Source organism: Trachurus trachurus (genome assembly GCF_905171665.1).
Source record: "Trachurus trachurus genome assembly, chromosome: 14".
Classification (NCBI taxonomy): Eukaryota; Metazoa; Chordata; class Actinopteri; order Carangiformes; family Carangidae; genus Trachurus; species Trachurus trachurus.
Genome location: NC_139903.1, coordinates 8,633,562 through 8,653,483, shown reverse-complemented (window position 1 = coordinate 8,653,483; position 19,922 = coordinate 8,633,562). Strand labels below are relative to the sequence as shown.

The 19,922-nt window shown below is 41.2% G+C and overlaps 1 protein-coding gene across 1 annotated transcript in view; it reads right to left on the bottom strand.

Annotated features, from left to right (window-relative positions):
- auts2a (activator of transcription and developmental regulator AUTS2 a) overlaps positions 1-9,978 on the bottom strand; it is a gene marked incomplete at its 5' end in the record, with an annotated part of 323,339 nt that extends 313,361 nt beyond the window's left edge. Inside the window, one exon of the mRNA XM_083986047.1 lies at positions 9,697-9,978. Within this exon, the coding sequence (XP_083842173.1) occupies positions 9,697-9,978 (282 nt within the window). The remainder of the gene's footprint in view (positions 1-9,696) is intronic.
- Positions 9,979-19,922: the final 9,944 nt, after the last annotated feature.

The following is a 19,922-nucleotide window of genomic DNA, read 5'->3' as shown; positions in this document are numbered from 1 at the left end:
TGCTGTAATAGGTTGTTTCTCAGGCCTCTTTCAATAAAAATCTGTCTCTGAACCAACTCGACCGCTGCTGTGTACTTTTTATCTCTGCGCCCAATATGTTTGTCATTTTTTTGCTCAATTTAAAGTGAAGGGTTTTGGTTTGAAGAAAATAAATACACTGAGCTCAGAAACAGGTCTACTAGTGGGCTCTATAGCGCATTTCTATTGTGCGAATACATTCATCTGTAATATACATCAACTTTGTATTAATAGATTTAATCTATAACCCCTGAAAACATGACGGTGTAATACTACACAGTGTTTCCACACAATAAAATAAAAGTTACTCAACTTCTTGCACTTGATTCTACAAACACAAAAGAGACCAATCTTATGCAGACTCAGAAACCATATGGCTTGTTCAAAATGCCTAGCATTTTGAATTCAGTTTCATCTAAACATGAACAGCCTTATCTATGTTTTATGCAACAAGATGCACTGCTTCAAGGCCTTTCCTGAAAATCACAGCCAAAATGGTGGAATTTTACAAAACCATACATCATAAAATTGCAGTGTGTATATTTAGGCAGCATATCCTGCATCCTGAACAAGTGTTAAATTAAAAGTTGGCTGCACTGTGAAAACTGTGGTGGTGGTGATGATTATGATTCAAAGAACAACCAGCAGCAGCAATATGCTTCTTCACAGGCTAATATTCCTGCTCAGTGTTATTCCTGCACCTGCTTCCTTACAGGATCTTAATGGTCCAGTGTTTAACATGGGGGGGGGGGGGGGGGGGGGGGGGGGGGGGGCGTGATATCCAGCGTTCAGATTCTAGTTTGCAGCGCTCACCACTCCCATCGGCGAAGTGACGGTGGCCTTCGAGGAAAAAAAAACTTGTTTACCACAACTGGGACGACTGGGAAGGTGAAGGTCTTAACCATTTTACGATATGTCTGCTGTTTCCTTTTCCTTTTCTTTCCTTCCACCTTCTTCTTTATTGGTTTATTTATCTCTGGCTGGCTGGATTTTCCATTCAGGCTGCCGTACAAACATGGCGGTGCAAGATGGTGACACTCTCTAAAGCAAGACTCTTGCCTATGTATATATAAAATAACAATTATAAGGCTATGAAAACCAAACAAATTTTATTTTATTGCGATTATACACTTATACAAATATATTCATGGGTAGTATATTCAGATATTGCCAATAAACCCGGCCAATTATTACACACTGAACCTTTAACCACAGTTTCAACATGGACGACTTCACTCCAAAGTGTTAACACCAAAAAGAAATCAAGGCAACAATATGCTGCACAGCATCTACCAAAAACAACTTGAGCATCTCAAGAGCCTAATCATAAACGCCTCAGCTCTGAGACTGCTGAAGAGAAATGCAAAGCTAAGATATCAGCATGCACATGAAAAGCAGGCCCGGGAGCAGTGTTGCTCCAGCACTGTGGTGACAGATGGAGAGCACTTGCATATACCTCCAGGGGTCTGACCTCATCAGAATTTAACTTTACCCAGACAGAAAAAGAGCCACTGCTGCTGTGATATGTTTGTGCACAGGTCCATCAATACACTAGGGTTAGGCCTTTTAACATAGTGTGGTTGAAACAGAGAAGTAAACAGCTGATAAGTGTAGAGAATGGATTGTAAAACTGAAAAAAAAGACTGGAGACATTACAGCACATCAGAATTAGAGAGGAGAGAACATTGAAATATTATCCAAATGTTACTGTACACACAAGTGTGAAGAAACTAAAGTGTAACGTCATGAAAAAGATGATTTGTTCAGCCGCTCTTCACGCTGCGCTCGCTCTCTCCCTCGCTCTCTCCCTGTCTCGCTCGCTCACAATCACATTGACAACGGACCGTCTGTCATAGTCAGTCTGACCGTCTGGAGCAGCAGAAGAAATCCTGCTGCATCAGTGGGCCTGTGGACTCTATAGCAGGCCTCGCCTCTCTGTGCCTGTCATTCACGGTGCACACGGAGCAGACTAAACTCACTGACCAACAATATGGAATCAGCCCTCGGTGACACGACTCAGTGACGGCTGTGATTTGTGGAGCTCTGTTTATTGTTCAGCTATTTATGCATTAGAGATGTCTTTCCAATTAAAATATTTGCACTTGAACACCTTATATACTGTTTATTTACTGTAATAAGAATCTAACTCTGTGGGAATCTTTGGAAAAATACTGACCAAAATGATATCCAATTATTTACGACATAGGCGGTGAAAATTTTTAACAAGTCTTATCCAGGATTGAAGATTAGAGAGAAGAAAAATACCTCTCCAACTATTATTTTTTTTTAAAGGAGACAGGGTGGAAGTAGTCCTGAAAAGTCATTCTGATAAATTATTCATCACTTGAAAATGCTTTTTCATAAATTAAATATCCTGAGTCATTAGTGAGAGACAAACAATAAGACCAATGTTTCCTTACTAGAATTTCACTGAGCAATTTTTTAAATATATTTTTATCTATTAAAGAAACGCCCTGACTCAACCTCAGTCATAATCTGAACTCTTCTACCACTGACCTGTGATCAGCAGGTCGGCCCTTCAGTCACAAGCCTGACCTCAGCATTTAGGATCCGCACAACCCCAGTTAGTCAACTGACATAGATATTAGGGCCTATCCTATCTTATTTCCAGCTTCACTACAAAAAGTTAAGTCTTCTCGAATTGTTTTTCACTGGCCATCATTTCTTAAAGTAGAGAGGTGTAATGGCAGTTTTCAGCCATGAGTTGGTCTTTTATTCAGTTCTTCTTACCCACAAACCTGTTTAAACTATTGTAACACAAACTAAATTCCATTTGCCTCCATTGTACTGGTGAAATGTCATGGACAGTTATCTCAAATGGATTTGTCCCACTGCCCAGATAGCACTAACAACAAGCCAGAGCAGTTTTGTTTTTTATTTTTTCCACTCAAATGAATGAGAGAAGAGTTCATCTCATTGTAGCATTGTGAAGTTCCAAAACACAGAGAGAGACAACAACCAGCCAATCCAGGCCGATACCCAAACACACTGCCTTTCAGTGGTGAACTATGTGTTTTTCCTATTGAATTTTCGGTTCACAAAACACAAACCTTCAACCATGTATAAACATAGAAACACAGTAGTCTTCACAATGAGGCATCTTCTATATTTACAGTAACTTACAAGGTTACTGCACCAGCTTATGTTTTCAGTATCTGTTGCCTCACTTTTTTATTGAATTCACCGATTAGATCAGGTCATGCTTTATTGACTCTACTGCAAATATTATTGCATTATCGCTTCTGAACAGCAAAAACTCCCTGTAATAATTGAGAATTGTGCTGAAAATAAAAAATGTAGCAACAGCTTTGATGGTGTTGTTGGGTTCCTCCTGCAGAGCACGGCTGCTTTGTTCACAATGATTTCACTGCAGAAACTGAACCTGAGTGCATCAGCTCACCTGTTTACTGTGCAGTGAAGCATTCTGGGTAATACAGCTAGAGTAAGATCACAATACCACATCAGAGGAAGTAATGTTGTCTCATGTGCATGATTTCTCTCAGTTTGGAGATGCATGTATTGATCCTGCTGAAGTGTAAGTCAAACAAAAGGAGCCTTCACTTGCACACACTCTAGTCTGTGAACGAGTGAAAGGTGTTCAATGCCAAAACTGTAACAATTGATGGTTCCAGAGATATTGAGCTCTGAATAGGGAACGAGGCATAGCCAACTTTTGGTGGGCTACAGTCCAATTAAACCGATGTATGATTATCATCTATAGATTTACAAATATATCATTTGAATTCTGCTTGGAGCAGACAGTAATAACAGAAGGTGACTCACAGGAGTTGGAAACATTGAACAGAGCTTCTCCCATCTGGATTCTGGTGGTTACGACATGATTTAGTTTTCTTTTCAGTGAATTAATCAAACCGAAGAGAAACAACCAGATTCTGAAAAGTGAGAGGGATACATCCATCTCAACCCGGGCCCATTAGGTCCTCGCAATCAATTAATCATTTAGGTAATTCTTCAAGCAAAAAAGACAAACACTCTCATTTCCCTCTCTACAGTGTGAAGGGTTGCTGCTTGTCTCAGTTAAGTATCATTGAAAACTAAATATCTGGTTTTTAAAGGGGACCTATTATGCTTTTCCAGCTTTTCAGACTTTTATATATGTTTAAAATGTTGGATAATGGTTCTAGAGGCCGTGGAAGTGTCATATCCTGAGGTTAATGCATTTGGAGGTAAACCCTGCTAGATAATTGGGATTTCTCTGCACACCTGTTACACTCGGTTGCGCTGAGTTTTTTTTGACATGAGCTCGCGTCTACGTCGATGCGTGCCGGACTCCCCTACATGGTCATGCCGAGGTCTCTGCTCCAGCCGGCCCCGCCTCCTCCCGTGCTGCTTTGTTGTGGCTGGTGTCACAGCGGAGAGCGGAGCGGACTACTTCCTGCTTTTCCCTGCATGTTTTAGCGCCGTAGCGTCACTTTACTAAGTTTTATTTAGAAGTTTACGCCGACGTTTCATGTAAGTGAAGCTGTACCTGTGTGAGGAGCGACGTACCGCCGGGGCGACGTTGTTCGCCGGACCGACGTAACGCTGGACCGCCGGAGCACCGGAGCTCTGAAGCTGCAGCGGCTCCTCACACAGGCAGAGCCCGTCTGCAGGCCTCCTTGGCCGGGCAGGCGTCCGTGCTCATCGCGGTAGAGAAAACCATCGCGGTAGAGAAAACCATCGCTAATAAACATACCCGCAGGTTTTTTAGACGTTTACCGCCGTGTGGTTAGTCTATTTAGCAGAATGTTGGTCTCATTGATGAAATCTTGTGGCAGTTGAATTAGTTTGAATGAAAAGTGAAGCTGTGAGAAGGAGGAGGAGAGGAGCAGTGCTGCTGTAGTCTATGTGCACAAATCACCACATTTACATCAATAAATAACTGTTTTACAATGAACTGACCAGTCTGCATATATTTTTAATTTATTTTATATATTTATTTTTGCATTTTTATATTACATGTTACATGGTTACAGTAGCCTACATGGCAAAGACTACTCCATACCATCTTTGGTTAGGGTGAGACTAGGTCATGGGCACATTTCATTACACAATGTAGACTGGTCAGATGCAGACTGGAGATCTGGCAATTTGCCTACTGCAGATTTAGCTTTTGTTTGCATACTACATTTTGGCCAATTCAGTATGGGCACTAGTAGTAGACATCGTCATGGTAACGCAATGCTGAGGGAGTGGTTCATTTGCATTTAAAGGGAGGGGCCACTGAAACAGACCGTTTTGCAGAGCCCTGTTTTTGAAAATGCTGTGATGTTTGATCTTTGGGGTATTTTGGCCGAAGCACGTCACAGACATGTCTTTAAGACACCCAGGAACTATTTTAGTTGGTGCAAAAAGGAGCATAATAGGTCCCCTTTAAAACCAAACATCTGATGATGCCATGTTGCATGATTTTTTTTTTTACCATTTTCTGACATTTCATAGAACAAACTATAAATATTCTGCAATCTACTTAAGAATAACAACATAATTTAAGATGTTTTGACCGCATCCCTCCATTTCAACTCAAAACAGCAAAGGGAAAAAAATAGACTGACACCGTATTCACACTTATAATACTTGGTGACATAAGCATGTGGTACTCAGGCAGAGGAGTGATTGACTAATGTCTAATGACAGGATCCTGAGCTGTTTGTTGACAGGAACAATGTATGGCTTCTGTACTCTGAGACCTGTAGAAGTGCAACAATGAGTCTGCCTGCAGGTATCCTTAAGTGTATTGTGCAGTGAGACATCAGTGATTTATTCAATTCATATTCACTGAACACTGAAGTAGAAATATTATATCCACAGTGTTCTGTTAACTTTAGCCTGTACAGTGCACAGGGAGGAGCAAAAGGCTTGTTAATGAGTCTGACGGAGCAGCGTTGAATATGCAGTGAAAGCGCCACAAGCCTTAAGCACATTACTATCTCAGTTAAGGTCTGACAGTTAATTTAGTGACCGTGTCATGACTGGTCCGGTAATTAGTCCAAAAACGACAACTGAAATCACTAAAGTGTGTTATTAATATGCAGAGAAGACGCTACATTGACGGCATCCAGTCGCTCTCTTGGTGGTATAGTGGCAAATATTCAAAGGAGAACTTTGGTATTGAAGGCCAAAGTGGAGAAGGGTTCAATGTGAACAGCAGTTGAACATGCAACGAACAAACCTACTGACTCTATCTTTAAGTTATGCATTTGATACATAAAACAGATACATTTTTTAAACATATGTGCTCATTCCCAACCAAACAAACTTCCTATAAAGATTTGCTAAGGGACTGAAAGGCGTCAGAAGTGATAAAATGCCAGAGAAGCTTGTTCCCTTGATGAAAGCTGCAGACAGCATGAGGGGAAAGGTCCACAGCTGAACCACAACACCTCCTCCAACAGTAAGAAATATTACAATTCAATATTACCATCTCCTCTCACCTCCCTCTGAGATGATACTGCATTAATAAGCTCTGTCACATTTCCACAAAAACAAATGCTGGCGTGTGTATATCTGCACTCACACACAAACACAAGTATAATTTGTTTTTCCTCTTGCTTTACTTGAACTCTCTACATTTTTATTAGACAGTAAACTGCTTTGTGACAAGACTGTTTTGACTTCTAAATGACTGATTTGATATTAATCTAGTGTGATACTGCAATGCATTTTGATTTATTATTGCATTTTCCACTCAGTTGCCTGCAGTAAAAGACTGAACCAGTGTGTAGGGTAATAAAATGTTAAAATTATGTCCACTAATATACATTAAGCTGTAAATCTGTCACAATCAGGCTTTCTAAGAGGCGCCCTTCTCTGTTTCCACTTACAGTCATTAGGTGTTTGTCACTAGGCTGGGTGATTTGGCCAAATAATACAACTTGTTTGAATCTTTATCTTTATCGATCAAATTATCACATACGGTATATATTTAACACAATCAAAGGAGAAGGGAATGCATTCCACTTGCCAGACATGAATACACAACATGTTTTGATGGGTGGGTAACCTCTTCTGAGGGTGTAACTTGCAAGTAAACACAACAGGGTGTCTTTTATTTTTGAGGTTTAAAGGGAATATTCAGTTTCGGACTGAATCCTAAATAAACCACAGGACTTCCCAACTCCCAACACGCAATATGATATAATATTTATGCCAATTATCCTCATGTACGGCTCTGTTGTGTGGTTAGACCATACTATGCCTGTAGTGTGTAAACCAGCTCCTCTACATTTCCCCTGCATCCTGAATAAAGCCGAGGCTGCTGTTTATGAAAAAAATGTTTCTATTCAACGACTTTATACCTAGAGTCAACCACCGTCATTAGCCTGCTAAAGCCTGCTTTTTTCCACCACTTCAACTGGCATCATGTCTTTTGCTATGACATATAAAACTGCACTTAGTGTGTCTCTGCTTGCTTTTCAGCTCTTATCATATGGAGGAAAGACTGAAGTGAGTGGCTGCTGCTGGAGTTTAACTGTCTAATAACCACAGGAGTCTTATACAAGTAAGCTTGGATGTAATAGTGCTGCAGTTTGGGACCAGAGACTTTTCCTGTCTGTGCATTTAGAGGGATGGTACTTTTGGTTTTTCCATCTTTGTGAGGTTGCCTGTACATCTTGCTTGTATTGCTGCTGCTGGTTATCAAGCTATGCAAATCCAGACCACTTCCTGATCTCTGATGCTGTTACATTCCCCTCCATCGTTATAGTTTCCATTATATTTTCTGGCTCATGTGGACATCCTACTCTGCTCATGGTCACTCGTTTTTTTGTGTTTCCAAAGCTTTGTGGTTCAACACATTACGTTACATAAGCCTGTTGTTGTAGCCTAACAGGGTGACAGTGCAGGTCAGAGTCGACCAAAACGCACAACACATACCTTTGTCATAAAATACTCAGTTTGTCAGTGTTACAAAATATTTTACTGCCCTTTTACAACATGATGAATCTTTTCATCAACTTCAAATAACACAGTTTAATGTGACCTAGAGTAGTTTGCTTGTGTGTGGCTCTCAATCTGATGTAAACCAGAGGGATGACAGTATGATAAAGGGAGTGAAATGACTAAATGCTCATGAAAAGGCAAATAGCAGAGCTCAACAAAGAAAACAAAATTCACTGTTCAAGGCATCTTTTTAACTTATGCATGCCTTGTGTATTCAAGAACTACCGACACTCAAGTTTCCACTGTTATTTCTGAGTTGCCATCTAAATAGCATCAAATTGTGGTTAGCAGCACTTCAACAGACTAATGCAGAAAACATCAATGGAGACAACAAACGAAAGAAGGTCAAACAAAACGAGGAGGCAATCAAACGGCGTGCAGGGACAAGAGTCCTTGGCTGCTGAATAGAGCAATTCTTAATAATAAATAAGTTAAGTTAAGAAAACACGGCAGTGAGACACCCTCAAGCTGTGAAAAGTGTCAATCTGACTAACAAAGGGATACAGTGGGAACAAGAGATCCTGTACATATCCTTGAGACAGGTCACACCAGTGAACAAGAGGTCGAAATCACACTGCATATATTAGAACAGACTGTGTTACAACCACTCATCTGACCTTGGGAAACTACTTCAGACAGCACAAATACTGTGGGCTATAAGATGTAAACCAGAATGTGTCATTTTATACAAGCCCTTTTCTGCTGTAAAATTAACACAAGTGTGGCCAAAAAAAAATGACACTTGCAGACAGTTGAAATATGAAAGGAACCTCAGATCAGATGAAAGGAAGGAAACATAATGAAATCTTTCATTGAGGGTGCAGGAGTCATTGAGTGGTTTTACTAGTTTAAAAAAAAAGACCTGAATCAAAAGCTACAGCCCTCGTAGTCACCAACTTAACACCTGAGGATATTCCGGAGATCTCCATCTGATCACGGTCGGTTTTTAAAAAATCATCACCAAGGGGCATTGAAGCTGCTCTGGAGGATCATGATGAATCTGCTCTGTAAGTGACCATTATAGAGAAATGTAGCAGTTGTTCTGTGTGTAGAAAATGCTTGTTGGTAGAAGTCATAATTCAGAACCATATCGTTGCAAGGCAGCCTGTGCCCAGTTTGCATTCCAAGGAAAATAAATAGCCAGTGCACAATAAATTACCCCCACTCTGAATAAACTGTTGTAACATGGATCAAATTGCTTTTTCACTGTGAAGCGTACAAAAGGCACAACAGCCACTACGGCCATAGCTGAACATCCCTCATCTGGTGTAAGGCTTTGCTGGAAACTCTTGTGAAAACAAATCCAGAGCTGTACACACACACACACACACACACACACACACACACACACACACACACACACACACACACACACACACACACACACACACACACACAACAACAACAACAACAACAGCCTCTCAGTGACACAGATAGTAATCTCTGGCTGCAGCGCTACATTTAAAGCTACATCTGTTGAACTCCTGCTCGCACACAACAGCCAAATATGCAAGCAGGAGCCAAAACACTGGACCAGCCCATGGCAGAGCGGCACTGAGCTGCACACAATAATAAACACATCTCTACGCAGCCTTAAGTGGTTTTCAACAGGATTTTCATACAAAAGCAATGCACACGCCCATATATACAGACACATACACACTTGCACATGGCAGCAGAGAGGTGAAGGTCTACCACCTGTGGTTCAGCACTTACCTCCAGCGCCTCCAGGGTCACGAACCCGGTGATGGAGAAGCCATCGATGATGTCCTCTTCGGCCGAAGTAGACTCCTTTCTCTTCCTCCGTGGAGGCCGAGGGCGGGATGAGGTGGGCTGCCGGCCGCCCTGCTCCGAGTCGGAGGAGAAGCGGAAGACAGAGCCCTTAACATGGTTGTTGTTCCTTATCCCATTTGATCTCCTCTCCCGATCCCTCTCCGACCTTGACTTCCTCTTCTTGCGCAGCAGACCACTAGATCGAGGGCCATCCATGTCCTTCATAAGGAAACCTCCAAACAAACACTCCCCTTACAAACAAACACAACTCTTCGAGGAGCCAGACACCGGTACTGCTTGACCTCCACTCGTGTGAAAAACCCCCTCAAGGAGAATCTCCGCAATATCCAAGTGAATGTTACCAATGTATTAGATCCAGGGTAACCACGTAATATCCAACAAGTGAAGCCTTTTGCAGGTAACACAAAGCTGCATCGAGTCACCTAAACCAAGCTAGGTTCCAAGCAAAGATCCCCAAAGGCAGTCCATCAAATCCTACGACAGAGGTGTAAAATGATCTATTAAACGCGTTATCACCAAGCTGTCGATTGCGCCACCAGAGGAAAAGCTTTTCAAGTTAAAGCAAATGTCTGCTCAGTGAACATGTCCCGCCATGGTGAGTTGAGCAGGTGACGCCACATCTTTCTTTCTTCTCCAGGAACCTGCTCCTCTTACCCAAGGTCAGCAAACTCTGCCTCCTGCAAGATAGAGACACACAGAGAGAGAGGGGGAGAGAGAGAAAGAGCACGCATTTGCAACATGTTCACTCAGCAAGTTCAACTGTGCATTTAGTCAATGAGCCATTTTCCAAAAGGTGCAGCAAACTACACAGAGGGTTCTCGCCATTCTACATAATGCAAGATGAGTGTTTTATTAGAGAGGCTACAGTCTCATCCGCTGAGTATAGTGTGTTTTCTTACACTGCCGGGCCATTAAGCCCTGAGATGAGATGATTATGTGTTGAAAGTGTTCTTTTACTAGCATCTCTGAAGCTTTTGCCAAGCTTGTAACCTAAACTGTGTTTTCAGTGATTAAAATTCCTTTCCAATTAATTATGTACCAATTTTTTTTTTCTTACACTTTACTATTTAGTATCTTGAGGAAATTTTCAACATGAACTTGCTGTTGGTCACTGCTAATAAAAAAGTAACATAAAGCGAATGTATTGTGACAGTATCAACAACATCAAGTACACTGATCAAACAACGATAATTAAATCCTGAAATAAAGCATCATTTAAGTGTATTATGACTAGTAAGCTGTCACACAATCGATCCTCCCACTTTGCGTACTCTTTGTTTGCTAATTGCATTCATTTCCATAACAAAACCTCTATAAACGTGCACATCAGTGACACATATATCCACAATCCATAATGGCAAAAGATTGAGTTTCATTAATTATGCATTGGATCAAATCTTTCTCAATCAAACTGCTGGTGTACAGCAGGTCATCTGTTGATGTTAAGAGCGCTGACTTCAAAGCTGTTGTTGCATCAACCAGTTCTGACTCATAGACATGCACTGATAAAAGATCCACTCTGATCCATATTAACAAATTCACGGTGGCAGCCCATGGTAAGTCACTATTCATTTCTTTCAATACATCACCTTGCAACTACCGTTAACATCTCTATGCTGCATGTGAAAACATTATATTTCTCTCTCTTTCAAGAATGAGAGCAGGACTAATAGAACAGGGAGATGTCCTTGAGGTTTTACACACACTGTTAGGAAATGAAGACAAACGTCAGGACCCTTTGATAATGAAATCCTGCACTTAACTATGGAGCTTAGTAGACCATACCTTTACTGTCTGACACTGGAGGCATGTGTCTGCTTTATGATATTAGGATGCAACATTCAACAGCTTGCAGTCCTATTCTGGATCATTCTCAAAGCATAGCCTACAGTCTAGGCCCTAAAACCACTGAAAGTCACTCTGGCATTGTAGCCTAAAACACATATGGCTTCTCTGTGTGTCCAGAATATCAATTCTCATCCATTACATCACATAAATGGTATTCTACGTGGAGGAAAACTGAATCAACAAACTGCAGGCTCTTATTAAGCCCCCTTCTGTGAGTAATCAGAAATGCTGGTGGACATTTCAAACACAGATGAATCACACCTATTTCTGCATCACCACACCAAAACCAAAACCAAAAAAAATAAAAATAAAACCTAACATGTCACAGTCAACCACCCCCTTTAACTTTACATTGTCTCCTTAGACACAGATTGCCATGCAATGTTGCTCATCTGAAATCCTAAAGCATACATGTAGTCCCTAAATACTCTGCTCACACCATGCAAAGTGACACATGTACAACTACACACACACAATTAGAACCATTCTCCAAATTAAAAGGGGCTTTTAAATCAAATTGATACCTAACAAAAGGCACATCCAACAAGCCAAAATGCCAACATTTAAGTATGCAGCAACCATTCACAAAAACCCCTTCCATGCAGATGTTCTGCCTCCTAACAACCCCCCAAAAAGGCAAATCCAGCTCTACTGTAACGGTCCTAAGCGGGTTTTTTCCAGTAGCCTACCTATGCATTTAACCTGATGCCCCGTGCCAGCACTCATCTAATGACTGACATGCACTGCACGAATACCTTCCTAAATATCGCTTATCTAAAAGAAACTGTGTTCTAGCACTCGCCCTGGCTTCTCTAGCACAGTAAAAGACTCTTTCCCTTGTCTTCGCTCACAGTCCCTTTTTGTCTGCCTGTGCTGTCAGTAGAGATCTCAGGCTCTGTAATCCAGTCCAGCCCACAACAGCAGCAGCAGCAGCAGCGGACTGGCACTGCCTCCCGCTCCGGCTTTCCAAGCTTCATTTTCCACTATAAGACACAACACAACAAAAGCAAGCCTCTCTCTCTTTTTTTTTCTTCTTTTTTTTTCTTTTGCTCCAAGACACGTCATGCAAAACCAAGAAATGCAAACCCTTGCGAGTGGGGAGGGACCGTCCGGACAAGTTGCAGGCCTTCGGTCACTATTAAAAAGATAAAGCGCAAGAAGGTTTGGAGCTGACAAAATAAATCCCGCAAAGGAAAACCATAGGGTATCTCCTCCTCCTCTCCCCAGATCCGAGCTTCAGGATCCCGGAGAAGGGGGACCGCCGGGGCGCAGTGATACGGTGATGCCGCAGTGCCGCTTTACAGGCTGCACGCTTCCTCCTCGGCGCAAATAGTGCTGTCTCCTGGCATTCAGGAGGCTCCGAGTTACAACAGAGAGACGGTGTAGCCACCAAACGGTCTGAATGTAAAAAGCGACTTGACACCGCTCCGGAATAAAAACGCCCTCTCTTTCTATTCGCGATACAATTCACTGGCGAAAAAAAGAAAAGAAAAAGAAAAACCCTCTGTGAATAGCCTACAAGTAGATGTTCAAGTGTGAAGAGACTTTTGTATTGAATCACAGCGATAAATGTGGATGAAGATACGTTATAACAGTGGTTGGTGATTATTTAATGAACCCCAGGTGTGGTTAAAAATATATAATAGGCTATAGGCATATAAGTGTTAGCATAAATACTGTATCCCCATTAGCCAAAACTTTACCATTAATTTACATGTAAACAGTCTTCCTCACTTCTGCAGGTTATCATAATATTATTCAAGTCATCTCATAAATATGCCTGGAAAACTCTCCCACTTTTTAATTTATATGGTAGTAGGTTATAACTCATCCTTGGTTCATGAAAACAACTATAAGCTTTGACTTCAAGGACACACATGGCCAAATAAGTCCTTTCCCCCATTAAACAAACACTAACAGAGAAGTCTGACCTCAGAGGACTGTAGCAATGAATAATAAAACGACAAATAAGCGTAGTATTTTCAGCACAGCCATTTGACATTTGAAGAAAAGATTTACCTTGGAGAGCTGGCTTTCTGCACCGAGGCTTTAGTCATTTCAGTCCCTGGCAATCACACAATTACCTGCACCTGTGTGGTGACACCAGTCTGTCAGACTCTGTCGGCGCATATTTTTACAACAATAGAAGTGAATCAAAGAAACACGCATTGTTAGTTCTTCAGTGAGTGATTTAAAAAATGCTTCACATCTGAGCTGGTCAGTAAGCATAAAGTAAAAAGGGTTCTTCTGCTGCTGATTCATTACTGCTGCATGATTTATCGTATTGATATTGTGCTGCCCTTGAGAAGGGAAAGGGAAACACCATTATGTAAGAGTGAATTCAAAATCCATAGAATGCATCTTTTGCCAGGAATTTATTCACACATTGCTGTGGAGCTTAATGCAAATCAGTCCATATGTCCTGTACAGTACCATCAGTGTTTACTGTAGAGTGTCATGCAACTTTTATTAGATATCAACTACTTAATCAGTGGAAATGTTACAGCCAATCTGATTGATCAAATTAGAAAGTGCAGTGTGATGTCTCCTAGTGTAGTGTTATAAAGTAGTGTTATGGCATTCACAAAGCAAGGAACTGAAAAGTTGTACAAGTATGTCTCAGTTTAAGAAAATGTTTAAAAAAGAAAAGATAAGCGTCTACAAAAAAGAAGGAGAAAGAGAAAAAGATAGATAGACGAGTGGTGTTTTGTTTGTTTTCTTGTCACAACTATGTCTCATCATCTTTAATATTTTTGAAATAGAGTATAATATTGGTGTTGAAGTAAGCCAATGTAGTTATAACAACAGAGAGGGGCAGGTACTATAAGTTTTCTTCATCCTGCTCCTTTTCATTCATGGTGACAATGTGTACATTATGTAATTTTGTGCAACCTTGTGAAGAATGTAGCTATACCATGAATGGAATAAACCAAAAATGAAATGAAATGAAAGACAGATCAGTCTGGTTAATTGTAATAAAAATACTATTGTCAGTCCTGAATGTTAAGCTACACAAAACGTTACAAGCTTTGTCATCAGTATTGGTTGGAGTAGACTCAAGTATAACACAATCCTAGTCGATTTCCAGGTGCATCAATGCCCACGGGATGAGCATTAATAACAGAGTGAAAGCAGTAGTGTTAATTTGCGTGGTAGTAGTAGTGTCAATAATGATTATATAATTAGCGGATGAAGGATAAGAGCACTTCACATCAGCTCCTAAAGCATGCAGCTACAGCTACTGTGCTGCCGGAGCTGTACTGTGTAACACTGATCAAATGTAAATAGGAAATGAAAAATGACGGTGTCACGCGTCACACGAACAGGAGTCAGCAGTGATTGTTTCAGCGTGGATATATACCGGTCCCATGCGAACAAGGGGGACCATGGGTGGGCTGTGTATTTTTAGCCTGGTTTAATGATGCAGGGGCTGAGTGGTGCGGCTCAGAGGTTGCTAAAGTGCCTCAATTCCCACTGCTCGGTGGAACAGGAGCCCCGGCGGCCTGTAAGAATAATGCCAGGGGATACACATGCACTTGACCCTGTCTCATCTTCCAGGAGGAGTGTCCTTGTGACAAAGTGGCATGGCGGGGGAGAGACGACAGCGAGGCAAGCTAATTCAGCTCTCCCGGCCTCCACTCATTAGACGGCGAAGACAAATGTGCCGTGCTATACCCTCCTCTCTGCCTTGCCATAATCAGCTTTAATTACACCTTCGCCCCAACTTTCTCTTTCTCTGCCTCCACACCTTCATTCACTGTCACACTCTGGATCTGAGGGGTTTTTCTGAGTGGTTTATATTTGGCATTGGGGGCTAATATATGATTTTAACACCAGTCATATTACATTAATCAGGTCTTATGTTATTATAAGTGGACACAGCAGCATTATCAAAGGCTTCCAGCATCCACAGTAACAGGGTCAAAGCCACTCCCTTACAAATACAACTGATCCAACCAGTAACTAGTGATAGTGATTATCTTTGGAGTACTTATTTATCTCTAGAGTCACTGCTACACTTGACTCTGTCTTTTTCTCTTCAGATTTAAACTCAGACAGCAGATGGGAGCAGATTTAGAAAAACAGATGTACACATACTCTATATTATCTCACATCTGCCTGTCACTATCTTTTACACTTATCTTATTTGTGTAGATCTCCGTCTTTATTATCACTAGTTGTCAAGAAGGCGACTCGAGTGGGATGTGATGACACTATGAGCATAAAGAAAACTAAACTGCCGAGTACTTATAGCAACCAAGAGATTCCCAACACAAGAATGAGTTCATTTTCCTCCCCCTACAAGGCTGCCTACGTTCTGTATGAACCATCTACCGGTAATAGCCCTTATTACTGTGAGAAAAGTGCTATGCGGCCTTCCTATTTTGTTCTTTCCAGTCATATTATCTTGGCAAATTCGGCTTGTTGACATTATTCATCAAAGGTATAGTGGGAGCTAGAGTGGCTGTAACGCACATGTGTGGGAGGTTTAAAAATCATCATTAATGACTTGTCCCTGACGGCCTAACAAGTGGTTAATGCCCTTAATGTGTATGTAAAGCATTTGGCATACTCACTGCTAAATTGTGGCAGGTGACCCCCCCCTGTTCGGAAGCTGACCCAAATTATTAAAAAGCATCAATGTGTCCCCTGCTGTCAAGAAAGAAGCAGTAAAACCAGCGCCACAGTCATAATGTGGGAGTATGTTTCACAGGAAAGATGAAACTGTCCTTAAAGCAGAGCTGTGAATTAGAATGATAGATTATACAAGATCAATACGACTGAGGCTTGTAGCTGTTATAATGACAGCGTGGAGTGAAAAGCCTCTCTGGTCTTAATATATGAGGCCTGTCAAAATCTTCTTAGCTCATGGTTCTTCGGCTGGCTCACACAATCAATCAATGTTGACTATGTGGACATTGAATAAGACCCACATTTACCCGCAGAGAAATGAGAACACGCCACTAACATCAAGAAATGTACTGATTATGTGTAATGATTGTGGTTAATTCAGTTTGTTTGCATCTGGGCGTGTAGGAGCTTCTACTTCTCCTGTATAAGCTCTTGTTTACATTGGAGTCGCGTGTGTTTATGTTGTAGGTAGATGTCTAGTATATATCCGTGGGTGCATCAGTATAAAAAGAAAATATATGCTATGTACAATATTTGCACAAACAAGCTAAATAAATTAGTAGCATGTAACATGTTTACGTTCAGGTGTCTATGATTTCTTAGCACCTAAGAATTGCTTATATGTCTTATTTCTTGTCTAAATGTCTAACTTCTAGTCAAAACGAATCTCTTTCCACTTAAAATAAGTTAATCTTTTTAGATAATTTTCACTTAACTTGAAATAAGTAGAAAAAACTAAAACTAAACTAAACTATCAGATTTTTCTACTTATTTCAAGTGAAAATAGGCTTGAAAGGAGTAAAAAAAAAAAAAAAAAAAATTGTCTAAAAACAAGCTACTTGATGAGTCTTATTTTAAGTATAATGATATTTGTTTTGACTAGAAATAAGACAAATATTCTTGGTTTTTGCAGTGTAAACCGAGGGCTGGTTTCTGCTGGAGGCTTCTCAGGTGGTTTTATTTGACTAACTGCCTTAAAGCCAAGCGGGAGTGAAATAATAATATTGTTTTTTTTCTTAGTTCCTGCCACATTAATCATCACATGAAACCTCAGATGTACCTGCTGACCCACTAGAGGGGGCCTGACCCTGTGGTGGGAACCAATTAACTGAGCTAGCTGCACTGTATAGCCCATACAGAGTGTTTCAAAGCAGGAGTACTGTTAGATATAGGACTGTGAGTAGACTATAGACTATAGATGTATGTTGAGCTGCAATAAGACTTTTCATTTTGCTGCTGAAGTGTCACAGTGCAGATCAGTGCAGTGTTCAGACCAGCTCCGTATCACAACTTACAGTATGAGCTGTGGAAAAGGTGTAGCTATTGAGAAGTGAACAAATAAACTATCTATTTGTTGGTTCCCACAAGGTCTTTTTTTTGAGTGAACACGGGCACAAGGTGGTGTGATTTATTCTGTTCAACAGCTGAATTGTTCAATTTTAAATCAACGCCGGAGTTTGATGTCAGTTGTTCTGAAGGTCTCTCTCTATTAACGCCCCCTCATTTGAATGCCAAGGATGACCTTTCACTGCATGTTTCAACTCTGAGAGGAGATCATTTACTTGTGTTTTTTTTTATTATTTCAGGAGATGACTTGAAGCACTTAAGCAGCTCCTTTTTTTCCCTCCTGCCTCAGACAAGTGCTGTAATTTTCCATATCTGTCATCTGTGTAAATAAAGCAGAATCACTGCCAAACATGGAAAATATATTTTTTTCAAAAAAGGAGGCGCAAACAGAAAATAATACAAAGCCAACATGTTGTGTTTACCTTGAGCATTGTGAAACCGACATAAAACGCTGCCGATCGCTTCGTTGAATGACAACAAGCTATATTGAAAATGATAGTTGACCCATTAAAACCACGACATACTGTATCTTAAGCCAACAATGTCTGCAGATGTGTATGCACTGCAAACAAGATTCTCTTCCCCCTCCTCATTTTAGCAGCGCAGCTCAATTACAGAAACATTCAGCTTTAACTAATTCATGAGACGACACGGTCAACATCAAGTTCAGCCACTTGAGATAAAAGAGAATGATTTCAGCCTGCTTTGACTGTGTTAAGCACAAGCGGGGTCTGATAGAGACATGTGGTTTCAATTCCAACATAATGAAGTCATGGAGGGTCTTCAGAGGAACCGTGAGGTCGGGGGATGTGTTGCAGAGTTCCTGCTATTACAATGTCAAATTCGTGAATAATGAAGGTTTTAAAGTTAAAGCTACAGTGTAGTCGTATTCTGGTGCAGCCTGGTGGTGTTTAAATTACTGTTTGGATGTGCATCGCTTCTCCTGTTCTTATTGCTTGACCTTGCACTGTTGATATAAAATACAAGCTGATTTTTAGCAACAACATCCCCAGTAGCAAGAAAGAAGGTGCAAATTTGCTCGTGTCTTCATTTCCATATTTATTCGGCGTGCTGTTGGACTGTCACTGACATTGGCCACATAACTGTAACTCCCGGGCAAAGACTGCCAGACAGGCTGCAACCAAAGTCGACTAAACCCTTCTTCCACCTTCTTCAGCGATCCCACTTTGCAGATTGCATGACACAGAGAGCTTCACATAATATCTCCTGTCCTTTTGTTAACCTTGGGAGTCCATTCACCCCCTCCTCTTCCACATACAGAGGCAGAGTTTGGATGTCAGACAAATTGTGTTGTTTTCTCTCACTTTTTTTAACTCCAGAGTGAAAAAAAACAGGGACAGTGTATTTAGAGTAGGAGTGAGAGAGGTTGGTTAAGTTGTGGAGAGGGGGTGACAGTGTGTGTGTGTGTGTGTGTGTGTGTGTGTGTGTGTGTGTGTGTGTGTGTGTGTGTGTGTGTGTGTGTGTGTGTGTGTGTGTGTGTGATTGGGGAGATTGGGGTCTTTCTGAAATGGGAAGCAGGGATATTTTCCAATTACTCAGCCCCTTCTCCCTCCCATCTCACAGGGCAGAGGAGGCAAAGTCAAGCTCGTTTATTAGTATTAGGGGCATGCCCCCCTCCTCCTTTCGCTCCCCTGCAGCAACCGTGCAAAGCACACAAGATCATCCTAATAGAATTTGTAAGCCTCCAAATGAAGTGGATTGTAAAAGACAAAATGACACGAGAGATGTTTTTTTTTTTTTTCTTTCGCCCTCTTTTAGAGATGCTGGCTCCTTCCTGCAGAGAGCGGTTGATGAGCAGCGGTGGTAAAATGACGGCAAAAGGGAGGAACAGGAGGGAGGTGACCACACACGCCATGACTCCATTTGATTCTCATTTCTCTCTGACTGCTACGAGTTGCTGGCTTGCATTATTGGAGATGAGTTGTTTTACAGTCATTAATTTACAGGCCCACCTACTGGAGGAGTCCATTATGGAGGGAGCCGGCGTCGTCTTAATGGAACCTCAGGGGTGACTATGCTTTTACAACATGTGTTTCATTAGGTGCTCATAAACACACAATGCCATATAAATATGGAAACTGTTAGCAGTGATATAAAAAAAAAAAGAAGAAAGAAAGAAAACAAAATGAAACCAAAAAAAAGAAAAAACCCAGTGGGCGATACAACAACTGTGGTCTCAGGAATAACACCAACTAGCAGGGAGCCCCCGAGGATAAAACTTGTAATGCTGCTGTTTTCTATTTTCCATAATGGAGAGGTATTGTTCCTGAGGATTTGGACAGATTATGAGGATCAGAAGG